This window comes from Pimephales promelas, chromosome 20 (assembly GCF_988280905.1).
Source record: "Pimephales promelas chromosome 20, fPimPro1.hap1.1, whole genome shotgun sequence".
NCBI lineage: Eukaryota > Metazoa > Chordata > Actinopteri > Cypriniformes > Leuciscidae > Pimephales > Pimephales promelas.
In genome coordinates, this window is record NC_142788.1 from 31,325,868 (window position 1) to 31,347,133 (window position 21,266).

Here is a 21,266-nt window from a genome sequence, read left to right on the forward strand (position 1 = left end):
ATTAATTTCCCCAGAAAACAGGACTTAATATCTTGTGTCATTTTATTACTTTTTTGATATTTTTATTAATTTTTTGATATATGGACTGGAAACAAGACAAAAATATGAAGTATGAATGTTTTTTTGCATGAGTGTGTTGGGCGCCTACACTAGTGTAACATCGGCACAAATGTGACTTTCATTGGAATAAATGTTACTTGCATTGTGCGTGTTTTCCTGTCCTCCAGTTTCGCCTGCGTCACATGATGAACTGGGACTTTCGTGGACGTGTGTCTCACGCTGAGCAACACTATCTCCATTTCTGTTTTCGTCAGGAAGTCCAGGGACGTTTTGTGAAACGGAAGACTCATTGTCTATATCAGTGCAGTCCTGACCATCATCATCATCACCACACACCTTCATCGTTTCATGGTTGGTTTTAGCCTCCAGAACACTGCTGTGAAGCTCTTCCTCTTCACCGTCATCATCTTCATGATGTGTTACAGGCACTTTACTCTCAGTTTCAGGAAGATTACCCTCGTCATCTTCAGCGCCGTCTTCCTCCTGGTCACTTCGAAGCTCTCCGTCCTCCAGCTCTTCATCCTCTGGCACGACTGTCGGCCTCTTGGACACTTCTGAATGCGGTTTAACCGGGGAACTGGAGACACTCGCACCGGAGCGCTCTGGAACCAAAAGCGCTGTTAGACAAAAAACATTTTTTTCCAGTCCAAATATCAAACATTTCTTAAATCAAGATGCATTTACTAAAGTAGTGAAATTACATGATAATAAGTCTTGTTTTCTAAGACTAGCAGAATTATCTGCTGATGGGGAGAGAAAATAATGTTTTATAATATTTATAACTCGCCAAGCACTTTTTCTTTCTCCCTCGACATTTTCAGGAACACTTGAGTTACGCAACGGCAAGTAGCACACATGTTCTGCATACAAGTGTGACTCCATAAACATCTTTATGGTGAGATAACACTATAAACAAATCAAGCCGAGGTTATTGAGCATCTCTCCCGTATCTACAGCCTTCATTAGTCTTTATCAGAGGCTGATGAACGAGTCACGCAACACACGCAGAGAGAGGCTTTCTGGAAGAGTCAGTAGGACAAACTTATCTCACAGATGCAGGAACTGACCTTTTAATTACAATTCAATGAGAATATGGGGCAAACGTTCATTTATTTCAGTAATTCAACTTAAAAGGTGAAACTAATATGCTATATAGACTCATTACATGCAAAAGTGAGACATTTCAAGCCTTTATTTGTTATAATTGTGGATTACAACTTATGAAAACCTTTTCACAATATTCTAATTTTATGAGTTTCACCTGTTTACTAAAAAGTTAAATTGCTGAAATTATTTAAAGTATTAAACTTAAAAAGTAAAATAAGGGGTAAATAATGCTGTATGAATACGCAAAAAAGTGTTGAATTCTTCTCAAAATTATTTTAGAAACCTAAAAATGTTCCTTAAGTCCCAAAATATAATGAAAACTATAATTTATCATGAATAATATATGATTATTTTTACAGATCTTATGTTAAAAAAAATACTGAACATTTTTAATAATTGCTAAAATTAAAGTATTATTAATTAAAAAAAAAATAATGAATGGTTAAATAATGCTCTATAAAAATTCTATATATATATATATATATATATATAAAATTGATACAAGAACCTCATTATAATTAGTAATATAGTTTATTATTGATTAATTTAGGAATTGCTAGAATTATTTAAAATATTAAGCTTAACAAAAAAAGTGAAATAAGAGGTAAATCATCCTCTATAAATATGCAAAAGTTGTAATGAAATAAACCTAAAAATATTGTATATGCTATTTATATGCTATTACTAATACAATATTGTGTTAAATGCATTTAACATTGAATAAATACATAAAATTAGCAATTACTACAATTTTAGTAAAATAAGAATGGGGTTAAATAGGCTTAAATGCCAAGCAAATCATTCCTAAATTATTTCAAAACTTGTGCAAAATAGTATAATAATAATGCCATTTATAATTGATAAGGTTATTTTTTAATAAATCTAACATAGAATGAATGAAATAAAAATTATCAATAAAAAAACTTTTATCAGCAAAGTAGTTAAAAGTAAAAAAGTATTGCTCAAAATCCTTTAAAAACCTCAGAAAATTCCATATGCAAAATAATGGATAATGGATGAATAAAGCATGTTTTCTGCTTCTGTGATGTATGATACACTCCACGTGTATGTGTGCTGTATGAGTGTGTTCGTACCCGGTGTGTGAGCGAGGAACTCCTGACTGTGGCGTTTCAGAACCACAAAGACTTCTGGGTATTCCACGATAGTCTTATGCATCAGGTTTTCCCGCAGAGTTTTCTTCAGGTCAAGCTCGAGGAACCTGCCGAGAACACCAGTCACATTACACAACACACACACACACACACACACACACACACACAACAATATCTGGATACTTCAATCGGCCTTTTGAATGATATTTGAATGTTTCCAACATTGATAATTGAAAAATTTCTCACAATTATTTAGGAACCTAAAAATATTCCTCATGCTAAATATAATTAACAATAGAATTTATCATTAATAATATTTGATTATTTGAACACATCTAATGTTAATTAAATACTGAAAATGTTTAGAAATTTGAGCAAACGATTTTTTCCCCTTTCTTAAATGTGTATATTATATTATATTCATGTGTATTATCTTGTGTGTGATCATTTAGATGTTTTGAACAGCACTTTAGTCAGTCTTGTGCCTGTTTTTAATGTGCTTTATAAAATAATTAAACTTGATTTCTGAAGGGTCATGTGACACTGAAGACTGGAGTAATGATGATAAATTCAACTTTGATCACAGGAATAAATTACACTTTACTGGATATTCACATAGAAAACAGATGATTTACTCTGGAATGATATTTCATCATTTTCACAGTATTTTTGATCAAATAAACGCAGCTTTGGTGAGCAGAAGAGACGCTACCAGCACTGATTAATCATGAATTATAACTATATTAGTTGTAATATTAATGCATCTGTGTTGACGTTCTCCTCTTCCCATGACATCATGTTTGGAGGAACGACAGGAATCTCCATAAACATCAACCGGAGGCTAAGACTCTGGAAAGTAGTCCAACATGAATCAGGAACAGCTTTAACACACACTTTTCACTTTCTCTCATGACATCATGAATCAAGAACCAATTTAACACACACCGAGGCCTTTCACTCTCTCTCTCATGACATCAGCGTATCCGTCAGGAGTCCAGAGCCTCGTAAATCAGGGATTCGGGATCCGTGAAGAACACAGAAGCTTTCAGATGCTGTTGGTGAACATGCAGGCAACAGATCCTCACACACTCCTTCTGTTTTACAGATCCTCACACACTCCTTCTGTTTTACAGATCCTCACACACTCCTTCTGTTTTACAGATCCTCACACACTCCTTCTGTTTTACAGGCAAAAACTCACCGCAAAGGAAAACAAGCCGGACCGAGCCAAACCTTAACTGAGGAACTCAACTTTCAAAAGTCGACCCTCATCAGTACTCACCAACTCTCATCAGTACTCATCAACTCTCATCAGTACTCATCAACCCTCATCAGTACTCATCAACCCTCATCAGTACTCATCAACCCTCATCAGTACTCATCAGTACTCATCAACCCTCATCAGTACTCATCAACCCTCATCAGTACTCATCAACCCTCATCAGTACTCATCAACCCTCATCAGTACTCATCAACCCTCATCAGTACTCATCAACCCTCATCAACTCTCATCAGTACTCATCAACCCTCATCAGTACTCATCAACTCTCATCAGTACTCGTCAACTCTCATCAGTACTCATCAACCCTCATCAGTACTCATCAACTCTCATCAGTACTCATCAACTCTCATCAGTACTCATCAACTCTCATCAGTACTCATAAACCCTCATCAGTACTCATAAACCCTCATCAGTACTCATCAACCCTCATCAGTACTCATCAGTACTCATCAACCCTCATCAGTACTCATCAGTACTCATCAACTCTCATCAGTACTCATCAACCCTCATCAGTACTCATAAACCCTCATCAGTACTCATCAACCCTCATCAGTACTCATCAGTACTCATCAACCCTCATCAGTACTCATCAACCCTCATCAGTACTCATCAACTCTCATCAGTACTCATCAACCCTCATCAACCCTCATCAACTCTCATCAGTACTCATCAACTCTCATCAGTACTCATCAACCCTCATCAACCCTCATCAGTACTCATCAACCCTCATCAGTACTCATCAACCCTCATCAGTACTCATCAACCCTCATCAGTACTCATCAACCCTCATCAGTACTCATCAACCCTCATCAGTACTCATCAGTACTCATCAACCCTCATCAGTACTCATCAACCCTCATCAGTACTCATCAACTCTCATCAGTACTCATCAACCCTCATCAGTACTCATCAACCCTCATCAGTACTCATCAACCCTCATCAGTACTCATCAACCCTCATCAGTACTCATCAACTCTCATCAGTACTCATCAACCCTCATCAGTACTCATCAACCCTCATCAGTACTCATCAACCCTCATCAGTACTCATCAACCCTCATCAGTACTCATCAACTCTCATCAGTACTCATCAACCCTCATCAGTACTCATCAACTCTCATCAGTACTCATCAACCCTCATCAGTACTCATCAGTACTCATCAGTACTCATCAACCCTCATCAGTACTCATCAACCCTCATCAGTACTCATCAACCCTCATCAGTACTCATCAGTACTCATCAACCCTCATCAGTACTCATCAACTCTCATCAGTACTCATCAACTCTCATCAGTACTCATCAACCCTCATCAGTACTCATCAACTCTCATCAGTACTCATCAACCCTCATCAGTACTCATCAACTCTCATCAGTACTCATCAACCCTCATCAGTACTCATCAACCCTCAATTGTACTCGTGATGGAGCAGTAGTGAACATCCGCTCCACACTCCATTCAAAAATCACTCCACTCCAATACTCTGCTTAGTTAACCATTAAACACCAAACAACAGATGCAATGAGAGTGAGTGTGTGTGTGTGTGAGAGAGAGTTGTCACAATATTTTTTTTTAGGTCTTAAAGTTCATTAGAAAGGGTGGTCCTCATTATGTAGCATTTCTGACAGGTGACCCCCACAATGCATAAAAACAAGTATGTGTGAGTGTGTGTGTGTGTGTGTGTTGGAGCACATAAGAGACTCTCGACCACAAGTATGTTCACAGCATTCACGGAAACATCTTTTAAGTGGAAAACAGTAATTTTATCCGAGCAACTCCATAATCTGATCTATTTTAATCTCGTGGGTTTTTTTGCACAAACATTCAATCATACAAACTAGCTAGGTGTCAGAAAATTCAGTTACAGATGTGAGTGTGTATGACTATATAAATATAAATATATATAAATAATGTGTTATATATTCTAATAATTTATTTATAAACAACTATTAAGAATAATTGAAATGATATATAATAAATAATTATGTATATAATTGTGCATTTATATATTTAAATATTTTAAAAAGTGTGTGCATATAAATATTATTAATATTATATATAATGAGAAATATATATAATTATATTTATTTGCAAAAACATCTACATACAGTATATATATATATATATATATATATATATGAAGAGTTCAGATGCAAAAGCCTCTAAATGCCATTTGAAATTTTCTTCTTCAATGATGATTTTTATCAAACTTGTATATTTAAGTTCAGTAATTTCACTTCAATAACAATTAATAGGTAATTATCATTGCCATTTAAGTGAAATTACTGAACTTAAATATACAAGTTTGATAAAAATCATCATTAAAGAAGAAAATTTCAAATGGCATTTAGAGGCTTTTGCATCTGAACTCTTCATATATATATATATATAATTACACACATGCACACCAATTTTATTAAATAACAAAATTAAATATAAATTGATAAGTCCTTAATAAAGCTAAAATAAAAAATATCCGAGGATTACGATTAGTCAGTATGATGATAATAAATATATTTTATATTATATATAAATATACAATTTTTAATTCATATTCATGCAATCTCTGAGCAGCATACATTTGTTTTGTAATGTCTATCCCATGCTTTTCTCAAACAATTGACAGGGTAAAAAATTTATGCTCAATCAATTTGTGATTGATTTGAAAATGAAGCGACTGATCCAGAATCAGTTCAGACTCAAACACTGAGATTTACGAATCTCTGACAGGAAAACAAAATCATCTCTGACGAGTCCCAAAGCGATTAAACTGCGTAACTCCGGGGGAATTTATGAGCAGTGATGTCATTCCCATAAAGCATTTTGTGCCGATTTCATACAAGGAGGAATAAATCAAGGAGAGGGTTTCAGCCAATCGAAAGCCTCCGTTCTCTCGGGATATGTTTAAGTTCTTACCAAAGACACTATAAAACACACACACACCACTCAAGTGGCATTTACAAGGACAGGAAGCCGAAAACACGTCACATGCTGAGATTAGTGATGAGAACATCAACAGAAACAGGTTTACACGCATCCAAGGTCAAAAACACTTTATTTTTCTCATTACACCCATCGCACATTAACTCCTTCCTCTCAGTGTCTGAAACGCTTTGATCAAAGGTTCAGTCTCTCTAAGCTCCGCCTCTCTGAGAGCTGCTCTGCTGTGATTGGTCAGAAAGCAAACGCTCATTATCATATCTGAATCTCAGCTCTTGAAACAGTGAAAACGAACAGTAAGGATGGCGTGGATGGGTGGATAGATGGATGAGTGGATGGATGAGTGGATGGATGGATGAGTGGATGGATGGATGGGTGGATGGATGGATAGATTTATGGACAAGTGGATTGATGGATGGATGGGTGGGTGGATGGATGGATAGATGCGTGGATGAGTGGATGGATGGATAGATTTAGATGGATGGATGGATGGACAAGTGGATTGATGGGTGGGTGGGTGGATGGATGGATGGATGGATGGGTGGGTGGATGGATGGATAGATGCGTGGATGAGTGGATGGATGGATAGATTTAGATGGATGGATGGATGGACAAGTGGATTGATGGGTGGGTGGGTGGATGGATGGATGGGTGGGTGGGTGGGTGGATGGATAGATGGATGGATGGATGGATGGGTGGATGGATGGATGGGTGGGTGGATGGATGGATGGATGGGTGGATGGGTGGGTGGGTGGATGAATGGATGGATGGATGGATGGATGGATGGGTGGGTGGATGAATGGATGGATGGATGGGTGGATGGGTGGGTGGATGGATAGATGGATAGATGCGTGGATGAGTGGATGGATAGATAGATTTATGGACAAGTGGATTGATGGGTGGGTGGGTGGATGGATAGATGGGTGGATGAATGGGTGGGTGGATGAATGGGTGGGTGGATGGATGGATAGATAGATTTATGGACAAGTGGATTGATGGATGGATGGATGGATGGGTGGGTGGATGATGGACAAGTGGATTGATGGGTGGGTGGGTGGGTGGGTGGGTGGATGGATAGATGGGTGGATGAATGGATGGATCGATGGATGGATGAATGGATGGATGGGTGGATGGATGAATGGGTGGGTGGATGGATGGATGGATGGATGGGTGGATGAGTGGATGGATGGGTGGATGGATGGGTGGATGGATGGATAGATGGGTGGATGGTCTTGCCTGAGAGAGTTGTGTAGTCTCTGCTCTGCCTTCAGGAACACACATATGTCCTCACGAGGGCTGTGGACGTAGATCTGTAACCTAGAACACAACATGCGTGAGGTCAGACACAGAGTGCACATCCTGCAACATCCTCTTTTCTTACTATATTTATTAATAAATAATGGATTATTGATTCTTTTTCTGTTTTAATGGTTATACTAAAGTTTCATAATAAATTGCAATCATGACACACATATAATAATAATTCTATTTCTCAATTATATACAACAATTTATTTCATTTAAGAATCAAAAAGCATGAAAAACACTTTATTTATTTAAAAGTTTTTTAAAAATATTACTATTTTATACAATAATAGGGCCCAATGAAATGTTATAATCTTTCAGAAAATTATATTGGAATTTTTCAGGATTTTATGCAAACATAAATTTAAATATAAATCACACATTTTCTGGATTTATGATTTGAATAATTCCCAGACTTCATTAGCATTATTTAAGAGTTTCCATCACAGCACTATTACTCTAATGTGGAAAATAGTCGGAATAAAGAATACGAATATGCATCCAAACACTTGACCACACACACACACACACAGTGTCCGGCGGCTCAACCCGCAGTGACGCCTCTCCATTGTGTTCCTGAAGCTGATGGTTATCTTGATAAAACCCATCATTCATCTCAACTCATTATCACAGCCGAATCCCACAGTGTTCATCAGACTCCAAAGCACACACACACACACACACACACACACACACACACACACACACACACACACACACACACACACACACACACTCGTGTGGAAGCGTGGAACATGTCCTGACAGCCGATGCCTGATATCAGAACAATGCCTGGGTTGCGTAACACACACACACACAAACACACACACTGTGAGGAGACGCTGGGGAGGAAGGGACGTGATGCCGAATCACTCTCATCTATTTCCTCACACACACACACCACCGTCTCATTTACAAAACACATTTTTCACATTTTATATTCATTATACAGAATTTATTTTCGCAAAATACACAAATCCAAATCCATGGAAAACAGTTCACCAATACACCAGTGTGTGTGTGTGCACATTTCTACAAATAAACGGATTGTTGTGCGAAGTTCACGGCAACGTTCTTGATTTAATAATATACGAGAAGCACGGCGATCTGTTATCATAGGGACTTCGACTTAACATGTTCACGGACTGTGATTGGGCGGCTCTTGGCCAATGAAAGCTGCGATGGAGTCACATGGCTATGCAAGACTGCCAGCTAACTATGGAGTTTATGGTCAGTGAATGTCTTTTCTGAGGTAAACGTAATGTGACGTCGTCCTCAAGCTGTTTTACTGCCGTCTTCCCTGATTGGTGGATTACATGAGTCGTGACTGACTCCAGGAAGTTGTTCTGAATCTTTCGACATTCCTTCTGATGTTCATCATGTGGTGACGAGTAGTGAAGATGAAGAGGTGATCGGCGATCTGTCAAAGCAGTATTTATCATTATAAAGTTGACACTGTCAATTATGATTTACTGGACGAGAGGCGCTACAAAGTTTTGTCCATTTATACTGGTAAAATCTCGAAAAAACGAGAATATGGTGCATTTATTTCAGTAATTCAACTTAAAAAGTGAAACTAATATATTATATAGACTCATTACATGTAAAGTGAGATATTTCAAGCCTTTATTTGTTATAATTGTGATGATTATGGATTACAGATATGAAAACCCCAAATTCAAAATTAAAATAATGTGAAAAGTTCACATATGAAGAGTTCAGATGCAAAAGCCTCTAAATGCCATTTGAAATTTTCTTTTTAATGATGATTTTTATCAAACTTGTATATTTAAGTTCAGTAATTTCACTTAAATAACAATTAATAGGTAATTATCATTGCCATTTAAGTGAAATCACTGAACTTAAATATACAAGTTTGATAAAAATCATCATTAAAGAAGAAAATTTCAAATGGCATTTAGAGGATTTTGCATCTGAACTCTTCATATGTAAGCCATAATCATCACAATTATAACAAATAAAGGCTTGAAATATCTCACTGTGCATGTAATGAGTCTATATAATACATTAGTTTCACCTTTTAAGCTGAATTACTGAAATAAATGGACCATATTTTTCGAGTTTCACCTGTATTCTGAAAGTGGCTTTCACAGTTTACAAAACGATCAAACCCTCCCTGAAAGATGCCTTGAATCAGGAGCAAGTCATCCAAAAGACGTCCAGCTGTATTCTAGTGTTGATTTAGTGGCCTATTATCACCGTGTAAAGAGTTTATTTCCAGCTTGAGTTCTGCATCTACGCTCCAGCTGAATAAAAGGGCGGACGTCATAATAAGAATAATAATATTAAAGTGCTGACCCAAATGGCTCTAAACCCGTTCCATGAATAAACCATGGCCACTTTCATCATCATGTGGAGACGTTAAGAACATTAATCTGTCCCACTTCTCCCTGGCAGTCCGTCATCAATAAACTCGAGGACTGACGGAAAGAGCCAGACGCAATCTCACTGACTGACAATCCTGCGCTCACGCCACATCGAGATCACAAACGAGACGCAGGCGTCGAGAAACGTGAAAATGCCAGATGTCAACTTGAGACCTGTGTGTTTTAAAGCGGCACCCGTCCACCCAGATCAACGTCAAACCACTGCTGGAGATCGTCGTCCAGCACACGGCTCACAGGCAGCTCCAGCTCTACTTTTGGGTTTTCAAGGACTATAATCAAACAGCTCATTTATCAATCAATATCTTTATTATCTTTCATAGACAAACACAAATGAACTAATTAAACAAGTGCAAAACAAAACAAACTTTAACCACTGAAAGGATTCTATGATAAAGATATGAATGAAAGTCATATACTTGAATATTAATGAGCATTATCACACTCACAGCCATCAGACGGGTTGCAGCGTTAATATTGCGTGAAAAGATTGCTTTAGAAATAAAATTAAACACTAATTTCACTGTCACATAATAAAAAAGTAGTTTTTCATAAAGATCAACATTTTAAAGGGATTTCTAGGATTTAAAAAAGTAAAATTCAAGTACTTTAAGCACATTGGACGAACACTGTTAATATTATTAATTTCAGTGCGCATGTCGAGTGAAAGCGTCAACAAACCTGCAATAATTCAATATGTTAAATAACACAAATATACTCCATCTCACTTTGTTAACCACTGTTTTTGCTGCTGACCTGATTTGAATAAGCAAATGATTATTCTTAATTAACCGATTTTTAAGATTAAATTAAGTGTGCAGGTTCATAGTGTTGCACCAATGACGGTAACGTCAGATAAACGTGGCATTGATGGGATGGGTGACGTACTTTTGTCGTTTGACCGGATCTGATTGTGAAGGATGAATGTATTCGTTGAGGATCTGATCGAGCTGTTGGTCATCAGGAAACCTGAGGAAAGGGAAGACAAATAAAACTGACAATTCAAAGAAATGGCAAATTCTGTCGATATTCACACACCCTGACCCTCAGGATTCTGACGGCTCGTCCAAGTGGACAAAACACTGTTTTCTGGATCGTGACATCAATTGAAACGCTCTCGTTTCATGGATTTGGAAACATGAAATGGTCATTCTGATGGTCCGTGAATACTTTCTAGACCATCAGAATGACTATTTTATGTTTTACACATACTGTATACACAGAGACTTAAGCAAAATAGGCTCCTCCCACAATGTTTATTTTACACCCCCTAGTGATCGTGAATCGAAAATTCAACCTTTTTTCGACAATTATTGATTGTCAGACTCCAGAACCAAACCAATGAAAAAATGTTCTCTGATCGGTGAAAAACCTAGGACTACTTCTAAATATATATAAAAATATATATATATATATATATATAATTAAAAAATATATATATAAAAAAATATATAAAAAAATAAAAAAAATATATAAAAAAAATATTAAATATATTTTTGGCTTACCTATGCCTTTAATAATGCTACTCATAACTATTGGCTTCAAAATGCATGTCTAATAAATTACGAAACCAATGCAATTTAAAAAATCATTACAAAACCAATATATATATATATATATATATATATATATATATAAACTTTTTTTAAACACATTTTTGGAACCCTATAAAATCCATTTTTATTTCACAAATTCTGTTTTATTTTCCCCCAATTCTCTGTTTTCCGTGTTAAAATTCTGGGTTTCGTTCTAATGGTTTAAATATGTTAATAATCAAAAACCACGTCCAATCAATTAAATTCACAGAACAATTGAATAGTTTCATAAATTTTGTTCCAGTAATACGCCCTATGAGAAATGATGTTATTTGTTGTCTGTATACATTATTAAATTTTTCTGGATTTATGATATAATTCAAATTTATTATCAGAAAACGGGGTAATTAAATGAAGTTATAAAACAATTAACAATTTAATGAATCATTTAAAATCTAAAAAAAAAAAAAAAAAGAACAACCCATTTAACAATTTGATTATAGGTACAGCCCTACTTTTTCCAAATCCGGAGACATTATATCGTACATTACATTTGTATGACTGTATTCTCCAACGTCATCAACCAAACCCCCACCTAAATACTTTACAAAAGAGCACAACAGAAGAGAAGGGCGTTTCATACCTCTGTGAATAAACCGCATCGCTCTGAGGAAAGTGGATCTTCATATGCCAGTGGAATCGTCCTTCCCTGCGGGATTAAAACCAGACAGATATTGCACAACTGAGTTATGGTTCTCAAACACCATCTAAACCCCATAATGCAATATACAACCAAACCCAATGCATTCCCACACCTTCAACATCTCCCACATTATTCGCTATAGTTTAGAAAACGTTATTAAAAGATGAGCAGAACTCGATAATACGATAATATTTGACTGGTTTTGTCCTTCTGTTGGACTCTCACAACATGAATTAGGTTGAATATCTTATAAATTTAACTACACAATTAGATAATACCAGTTTAGCTCACAGAAAACACACATCATCAGCTCAAAGTGTCCAAATCATGGTCCCAAATGTGTATAAACGGTAGTCGCTGTATGAACAATATTTGGATGTAATATGTCACAGTTTACTTTATTTTGCTCTCATCACTTACACAAATGAACTATAGTGTCCTGATCACACTAGTGAAAAACAAACCATATGTGGTGTCTGAATAACTTTTGGTTCAAGTGTTCGTCATCATCGTCATTTAAAAATCAGATCAATGTGAAGCACTCGACTCACGGTCTCGATGTTCTCACAGAAAGAAAGTTACGTGAAGGCCAACGGCAAAGGTTTTCCAGTAATCAAACTCTTTGACGAAGCTGGACAGTCCAGACAGCATCACTGTGTACAACAATAAAGCAGTTCACATGATTCAGACCGCACATGTGTTGATCCAGGCCTGTCTGGCATCATGGTTAGTGTTTACTGGAACAACATGCTGGAGTGTCGCCAGTGTTGCTAATGCAATCGAGAAGGTGTGCGTTTGGAGGGAACGAATCAATGCTGGGCATCTTGGTTATGATGACGATAACTCAGTTGGCTGAAACCCCATGTTGAGTGGCAGAACTGGAGTACAGACAATAAAACCAAAGACTTCTTTACAAGAGCATGAAACACCGGCGCGGACCACTTCCACAGCTGCCGCTCAGAGTTTACACTCAACAACTCTTAATGCCACATGCACAAACCAGAAAACTTGGCTCTGCCAGCCCGATCCTGGCAATATGAGCACGAATACAAACCAAATCCAACCCCTGCGAGGCCTGTAATGAGCCGGGTAGGAGCCCACGCTCGCTGGTGGAGGGCACGAGGATGCCAAGAGCAAACTGCTGAAGATGTCACACTGAGATCGATCCAGTTCAGGATGAAGCTATTAGCCTCAAGTTAAGGTTGCCAAACAACTTCACATCAATCCATCCATACAATTTTGGTACAAATATAAAGAGTTTTAAGATGGACGGATGGATGAGTGGGTGGGTGGATGAGTGAATGGATAAGTGGTTGGATGAGTGAATGAATGGATAAGTGGTTGGATGAGTTAGTGGGTGGATGGACGAGTGGATGGATGGATGGACGTCTGTGATGGTGGGTTAGTTAGTGGGTGGATAATGTCTGGGATTGATGGATGAGTGGATGGATGGATGGATTGATGGATGAGTGAATGAATGGATAAGTGTTGGATAAGTTAGTGGGTGGGTGGGTGGATGGATGTCTGGGATGAGTGAATGGATAAGTGGTTGGATGAATGGATGGATGGATGGATGAGTGAATAAATGGATAAGTGGTTGGATGAGTTAGTAGGTGGGAGGATGGACGAGTGGATGGATGGATGGATGGACGTCTGGGATGGTGGGTTAGTTAGTGGGTGAATAATGTCTGGGATTGATGGATGAGTGGATGGACGAGTGGATGGATGGATTGATGGATGAGTGAATGAATGAATCGATAAGTGTTGGATAAGTTAGTGGGTGGGTGGATGGATGTCTGGGATGAGTGAATGGATAAGTGGTTGGATGAGTGGATGGATGGATGGATGAGTGAATGAATGGATAAGTGGTTGGATGAGTTAGTAGGTGGGTGGATGGACGAGTGGATGGATGGACGTCTGGGATGGTGGGTTAGTTAGTGGGTGGATAATGTCTGGGATTGATGGATGAGTGGATGGACGAGTGGATGGACGAGTGGATTGATGGATTGATGGATAAGTGGATGGATGATTTAATGTATTTTTTTTTAAATTGAGAAAACTTTGGAAATCTAAAATCAAGATAATTTGATCAATATTCTTAAGTGTATAAAAGCCCCGACTTGGATTTATTTTATGACGCCTTTATGAACCTCACTAATTTTTGAGTGAATAGACTACAATGGACAGAAACCTTTCAGTTTGCATTTCAACTTTCTCAATCTGTGTTTCGATGACGAACAAAGGTCTCAAGTGTTTGGAACGACAAAATGGAAGACAACAATTTTTGGCTTAACAGGACAAAGTTTCTCCCGTTTAACTTTGCATGAGTCAAAATAGGCCAAAAGTGAACCAAACACTCAGCACGGACTTATTTGCTATTCGTCCTGAACCACATGACTAGAAGAAGAAGAATCTTTGATATGCCCATCATACACTGACTAATCCGTTTCCACAGAACCCTGCGTGCCAATCCCAAAAAAGTCTCCGCCAAGACTTGAGTGCGCACACTCACACACCAGATCCAGATGGCACTGTTACACAACCAGCCCCTCCAAAACACACACACTTCAGACACGAGATCAGATATCAAGGTTCTGGCAGAAGAGTTTGGACAGGAACGGTGGTGGTTTTCCAGCCTGGGGTGGGCAGCAGGTCAGGGCGAAGGATTGGGGTTTGGAGGAGAGCAGGGTTTACTTTCACAGGTGTAAAGATGTTCTGCCGCCCTCCAGGCAAAGGTATTTATGAGTTTGCACAGGCTTGGCGTCCCGCTAGAGATCAGGGAGGAAGGCGTGGTGGAAAAGTCCTGGAATACCAGGTGCGAAGGCATTGTTACGCCTACAACAGCCAATGGAAACTTTTTTTCCACTAATGGAAAAAGCTCAACATCTTCCTCAACATGTTTTGGCTTCTTTTCCAGTAGAAATATCGAAACATTCTGCAATAAAGAGACTAGAGACAGATAACCGGTAATTATTTATATATTTGAAAGCCGATAATAACCGATATCTTGGCCGATTAATCTAAATCCAAATTCTTATATCATTTTTGTGTGCCTGATTACAAAAACAAGAGTCTCACTATTAAAATCCATGTCCATTGCACATAAACATTCTGGAATAAAGACACTAGATACAGATAACCGATAATTATTTATATATTTGAAAACCGATAATAACCGATAAGTCGGCCGATTAATCTAAATCCAAATTCTTATATCATTTTTGTGTGCCTGATTACAAAAACAAGAGTCTCACCATTGAAATACATGTCCATTACACATAAAAATTCAGGAATAAAGACACTAAATACAGATAACCGATAATTATTTATATATTTGAAAACCGATAAATCGGCCGATTAATCTAAATCCAAGTTCTTAAATCATTTTTGAGTGTCTGATTACAAAAACAAGAGTCTCACCATTAAAATCCATGTCCATTGCACATAAACATTCTGCAATAAAGAGACTAGATACAGATAACCAATAATTATTTATATATTTGAAAACCGATAATAACCGATATATAGGCCGATTAATCTAAATCCAAATTCTTATGTCATTTTTGAGTGTCTGATTACAAAAACAAGAGTCTCACCATTAAAATCCATGTCCATTACACATAAACATTCTGCAATAAAGAGACTAGATACAGATAACCGATAATTATTTATATATTTGAAAACCGATAATAACCGATAAGTCGGCCGATTAATCTAAATCCAAGTTCTTAAATCATTTTTGAGTGCCTGATTATAAAAACAAGAGTCTCACTATTAAAATCCATGTCCATTACACATAAACATTCTGGAATAAAGACACTAGATACAGATAACCGATAATTATTTATATATTTGAAAGCCGATAATAACCGATATGTAGGCCGATTAATCTAAATCCAAATTCTTATATCATTTTTGAGTGCCTGATTATAAAAACAAGAGTCTCACCATTGAAATCCATGTCCATTACACATAAAAATTCTGGAATAAAGACACTAGATACAGATAACCGATAATTATTTATATATTTGAAAGCCGATAATAACCGATATGTAGGCCGATTAATCTAAATCCAAATTCTTATATCATTTTTGAGTGCCTGATTACAAAAACAAGAGTCTCACCATTGAAATCCATGTCCATTACACATAAAAATTCTGGAATAAAGACACTAGATAGAGATAACCGATAATTATTTATATATTTGAAAACCGATAAATCGGCCGATTAATCTAAATCCAAGTTCTTAAATAATTTTTGAGTGTCTGATTATAAAAACAAGAGTCTCACCATTAAAATCCATGTCCATTACACATAACTATAATGACGTTCTTATGATTTTATAACCGTGCGCTGCACATATTGCACTTATTAAAGTGATTCCAATCAAATTTCAAGCCATTTAAAACCATCATGTTGAACAGTGCACATCTGAAAAAAATAATCTATTATTTATCGGTTTTAATATATCAGACACATTTTCTTATCGAGCCGATAATGCTAAAGTTAAAAAAGATCGTATATCGGCAGATACCGATATGGTGTCCGATACATCACGCATCCCTAACTAGGAGCCAAAACAGGTCTTGTTTTCTGAGAAATGGTTTAAATGAATTAAGTTGGTGATTCTAAGTAAAACACATATCTGGGGTCAGATTATTTATTTTGACCCCTTAATTTGCATCCATTTCCCAGAAAATTAGTTATGGATAGAGTAAATGTTTTGGACATTTCTGTTTACAGGGACGCCAGCGGACAGGGAAAACTGAGACACCCAAGTGTAAAACGAAAAGACGTGTACGATTTCTAAATCACCATAGACACCGGGTTTTGTTTTCATAATAATGTTGGGATACAGAAGGATTCTTCAACGGTGAGGTCAAGTCGAACATACACCTGTTGTAGGCCCTGGGCAAGAAAAAATAATAAAAAGGTGTGTTATCTTTCACAACACCTGGTTAGCCCTCAGCTACAGCTCACAACTGGTCGCTCAAGTCCAGATCTTTGCTCACAGCGACAACTGTGAAGAGTCGAGAGCTCAAACTGACCATTGTTTGTGCTTACCAAAAAAAAAGATAAAAAATTTATTTGACACCAGATATACATTTTTATATATGTTTTTACTAGTCTGTGCAGGACACTATAGTTCATTTATGTAAGTGACATATTGTGTTCTTTCTATTGGTAAAAAAAAAAAAAAAAAAATGCAACTGGTCGACCAATAAGAATGTCAGTCGACCAAGACGGCATCGACCGATTAGTCGACTAAACGACTAAAGTTGACAGCCCTATCATTTTGTATTTAAATCATCATTAAAACATCATTTTGGCTCCCGGTCTCTTTTCTCTGCTATGAAAACTACAGTCGCTCAACATACGTCACTTACTGCGCTGCTCTGATTGGTTGTAAGTCTATCCAATTGAGTGCAGCGTTTTTCCAGGTTTGATAAAGACATGCCTCATAATCAGACTCACATTCTGAACAGAATACAAGTATGACGAAGTCAGGCTAATTCGACGTAATTCATGTGTGAGAGTCTAACGGAAGGACGGACAAAACAGTCGAATATCCACTGATCTGAGAACCCAGATCCTGGGTCAGACGTAACAACCCAGGGGTTGAGTTATTGATCGCAGTTATTTTGTGGAGTGCAGCTCCGTAAAATTGGTGCATGTCTTCGGACAAAATACACTACAATTTAAAAACACTGGGTTAAAAACAACCCAATTTGGTTGGAGTGTAATTATATTAATTCATGTGTGACATTTTTCCCAGACATTGTTGATGATCGTCTGTTGTAATCATCTTCGATATATGATAATTTCATCCATCCCCATTGTGCTTCTAGGGACACCGAAGAGTCGACTCCATTAAAATCTTGTAAAAATGTCCACTTTAAGTCTTAAACACACAATTTGAGTCACTTTGAACTGGTACTGAAACACACGGGCATCACTGAAATCACTGCATCGGTTGTGCTCAAGGCATAACACAAAAGGTTAATCGATGCAAACCGTGAATAGACTCGGAAAACCAACAAACAGCAGAGATCAGGTTCAATCGCATGATCTCATGTGTGGGAAATTTCACAAAGACGCTGGAACAACAAAGCCTGTTGGGTAAGAGTTGCGGTTGCTTTAACAAGGCTTTTATTATGTCACTCTCAGGAAATCATTATCAACAGAAACAGGCACATCGGAAAGGGCCAGAAGTCTTCGACTGAATAAGCTTTTCTAATTACCAATGGCATTTATCTGCAGTAAGCAGCCAGAAGCAATCCATGTCTGAGGAATGACATCAACAGGCAGAGTATAGCAGTTTAATGTGTTAAAACCCCTGTCAACTAAAGAGAAACGAAACAGTCAAGCTTCATTATAACCAATATATACGCAGTAGGATTTTGAGAACTGCGAGTTAAAGGAGTTCACTTCAATTTTCACCCAAGATGTTAATTTCTTTCTTTCTGCAGTCGAGAAGAAATGAAGGTTTTTGAGGAACACATTCCAGGATGTTTCTCCATATAGTGACTTCAATGGGGTCCAACGGGTCAAAGGTCAGATGTGAGTTTCAAAGTCTCGACACGATCCAGCCGAGGAATAAAATTCTGATCTAGACAAACCAGCCGACATTTACAGCAAAATAAACATTTATATAGTTTTAACCACAAACGCTGGTACTAGCTGTGTTGCGCCACACGTTATGCAATCACGTTGGAAAGGTCAAGTGGTAACCTGACGTAGGCGGAAAATATAGAGTATGGTGAAAATTTTCATTTTCTCCAACTTCAAATGATCCGAAATCGTTGTTTTACCTTTTTTTTTTTTTATAAATGGTGTTTAACTCAGTCGTTGCACGTTCGCTGGGTCTGTACTTACACCTACGTCCCGCTTGACCTTTAAACCTGATTACGTAACGCGTGTCGCATCACAGCGAGAGCAAGACCAGCATTAGTGGTTAAAACTATATAAATGTGTATTTTTTTATAAATGTGCGCTGGTTTGTCTCAATCAGACTTTTATTCCTCGGCTGGATCGTGTCGAGACTTTGAAACTCACATGTGGACCTTCGACCCGTTGGACCCCATTGAAGTCACTGGAGAGCGTTCCTCAAAAACCTTCATTTCTATTCCACTGAACAAAGAAAAACATGAATATCTTGGATGACGTGGGGCGAGTAAATTATCAGGAAATTTAAATTACGAGAACTACTCTTTTAAAAAACATACAATGCAGAAATCCATGGTTAACTGTGAATCGCTTTAGGATGGAGCTGGTGAGTTTTGCACAGGCAAACGTATTAAAAGCCTGTAAAGACAGCAGAATCCGTTCAGAGGCCCAAAAAACCTGCAAGGACTCGTTCCAACAGAAGTCAACATCGCTCCGAACGAGCCCTGCGCTCATGGACAACACACCCCGTTCGATAATTAATTGGTTATTCTACATGACATCTCGAAGGTAACGGCACACACACTCCCAAACACAAGCTGGCCCTTCACCTAAGGCAGATGTTGCACAGTGAAGTCTGCATTACGTCTAAAGTGAACACACGAACGCAGTACAGAGTGACCAGGAGCCTCGTTTATAACCGCGCCGTCGCGCAAAACACCACTTCCGCCAGTTTCAATCTTAGACTGTAAAAAAGTATGTGCGTAGCGTGCGTGACGTCACCCGAAGTGTTACTTAAGAGCATTTTTGAAGCCCAAAGTGGGCGGAGCCGGCCGTCGCCATCTTGGCTGCGCGTCAATCCCGGATAAACGAAAACGTGAAGCGAGGCGGATTAGCTGAGGTGTTTCTGTTTCACTTGTGTGTGAACTCAATCTCCCATGAGCCTCTCTGTCTGACAGGGGCGTTTACACTAAAAACTGTGACTCTTTTTATGCGTTTTGCATGTTTTTTTTTTACAAGGAGCTTGACCCGGACAGAAACATAGTGTCGGCCCAGATCCGGCCCACATCCGATTCCATAAGGCCGCCACTATGATGCTGTGTGGAGATAAAAAAATCATAGACTACAAAAAAAAATATGATCGTAGTGTGTGTGTGACGTCACCCGTAGTGTTTCTGAAGAGCATTTTTGAAGCCCAAAGTGGGCGGAGCCGGCTTGGCCGCGCGTCACTCCCGGATAAACGAGAATGTGCAGCGAGGCGGATTAGCTGAGGTCACGTGACGCTACACACAGCAGACAAACAGCTAGCAGTGACATCAGCGGCAATCCACCTGTCACTCACAGTGGTGGAGGAAGTACTGAATCTCAGTACTTAAGTAAAAGTACAAATAACCAGATAAATATTACTTTATCACTGTGAAGCTGCTTTGATACAATCTGTATTGTGAAAAGCGCTATATAAATAAATGTGACTTGACTTAAAAGTAAAAGTAGAAGTAACACAATGACAACCATACTTAAGTAAAAAGTACCTGATTTTAAATGTACTTTAAGTATTAAAAGTAAAAGTACATGCATAATTTATTTTCTTAATGTCTATTTTCTAATGATTAATAAAACATTTAATTCTAACTCATTCAAACTAATACTCCTATAATGATGTTCAATAATGATGGGAAAAAAAATGTTGTCACCATTTCTGAAACAAGCTTGCAATTAGGCAATATACACATCATGCTTATCCTTACTATATGTTAATAACTATGTTTGGCAGTAAACGCGATTAATTTATGGTGTAATTCTGAACCTCTTGGCTTGCCATAATCCTAACCAAACGTGTATTACACACGGTGCGTTTCCTGTGCACGTAAAAACTAATTTTCGCGTATAAATTGCACTATAAACGCACTGCGTGCGAGACGCATTTAGTGTGAC

General features: G+C 37.8%; 1 protein-coding gene across 2 annotated transcripts in view; it reads right to left on the reverse strand.

Annotated features, from left to right (window-relative positions):
- The window catches only part of znhit6 (zinc finger HIT-type containing 6), a 28,266-nt gene continuing 7,000 nt past the window's right edge, over positions 1 to 21,266 (reverse strand). Inside the window, exons 6-10 of one of the 2 annotated variants that reach the window (XM_039652755.2) lie at positions 12,387 to 12,452; positions 11,097 to 11,177; positions 7,736 to 7,816; positions 2,262 to 2,386; positions 1 to 662 (exon numbers count right to left, since the gene is read on the reverse strand). In XM_039652755.2, the coding sequence (XP_039508689.2) occupies positions 145 to 662; positions 2,262 to 2,386; positions 7,736 to 7,816; positions 11,097 to 11,177; positions 12,387 to 12,452 (871 nt within the window). In that variant the 3' untranslated portion in view covers positions 1 to 144. Of the gene's footprint in view, positions 678 to 2,261; positions 2,387 to 7,735; positions 7,817 to 11,096; positions 11,178 to 12,386; positions 12,453 to 21,266 lie in introns of both variants that reach the window. The other variant, XM_039652754.2, reaches the window with a different exon arrangement.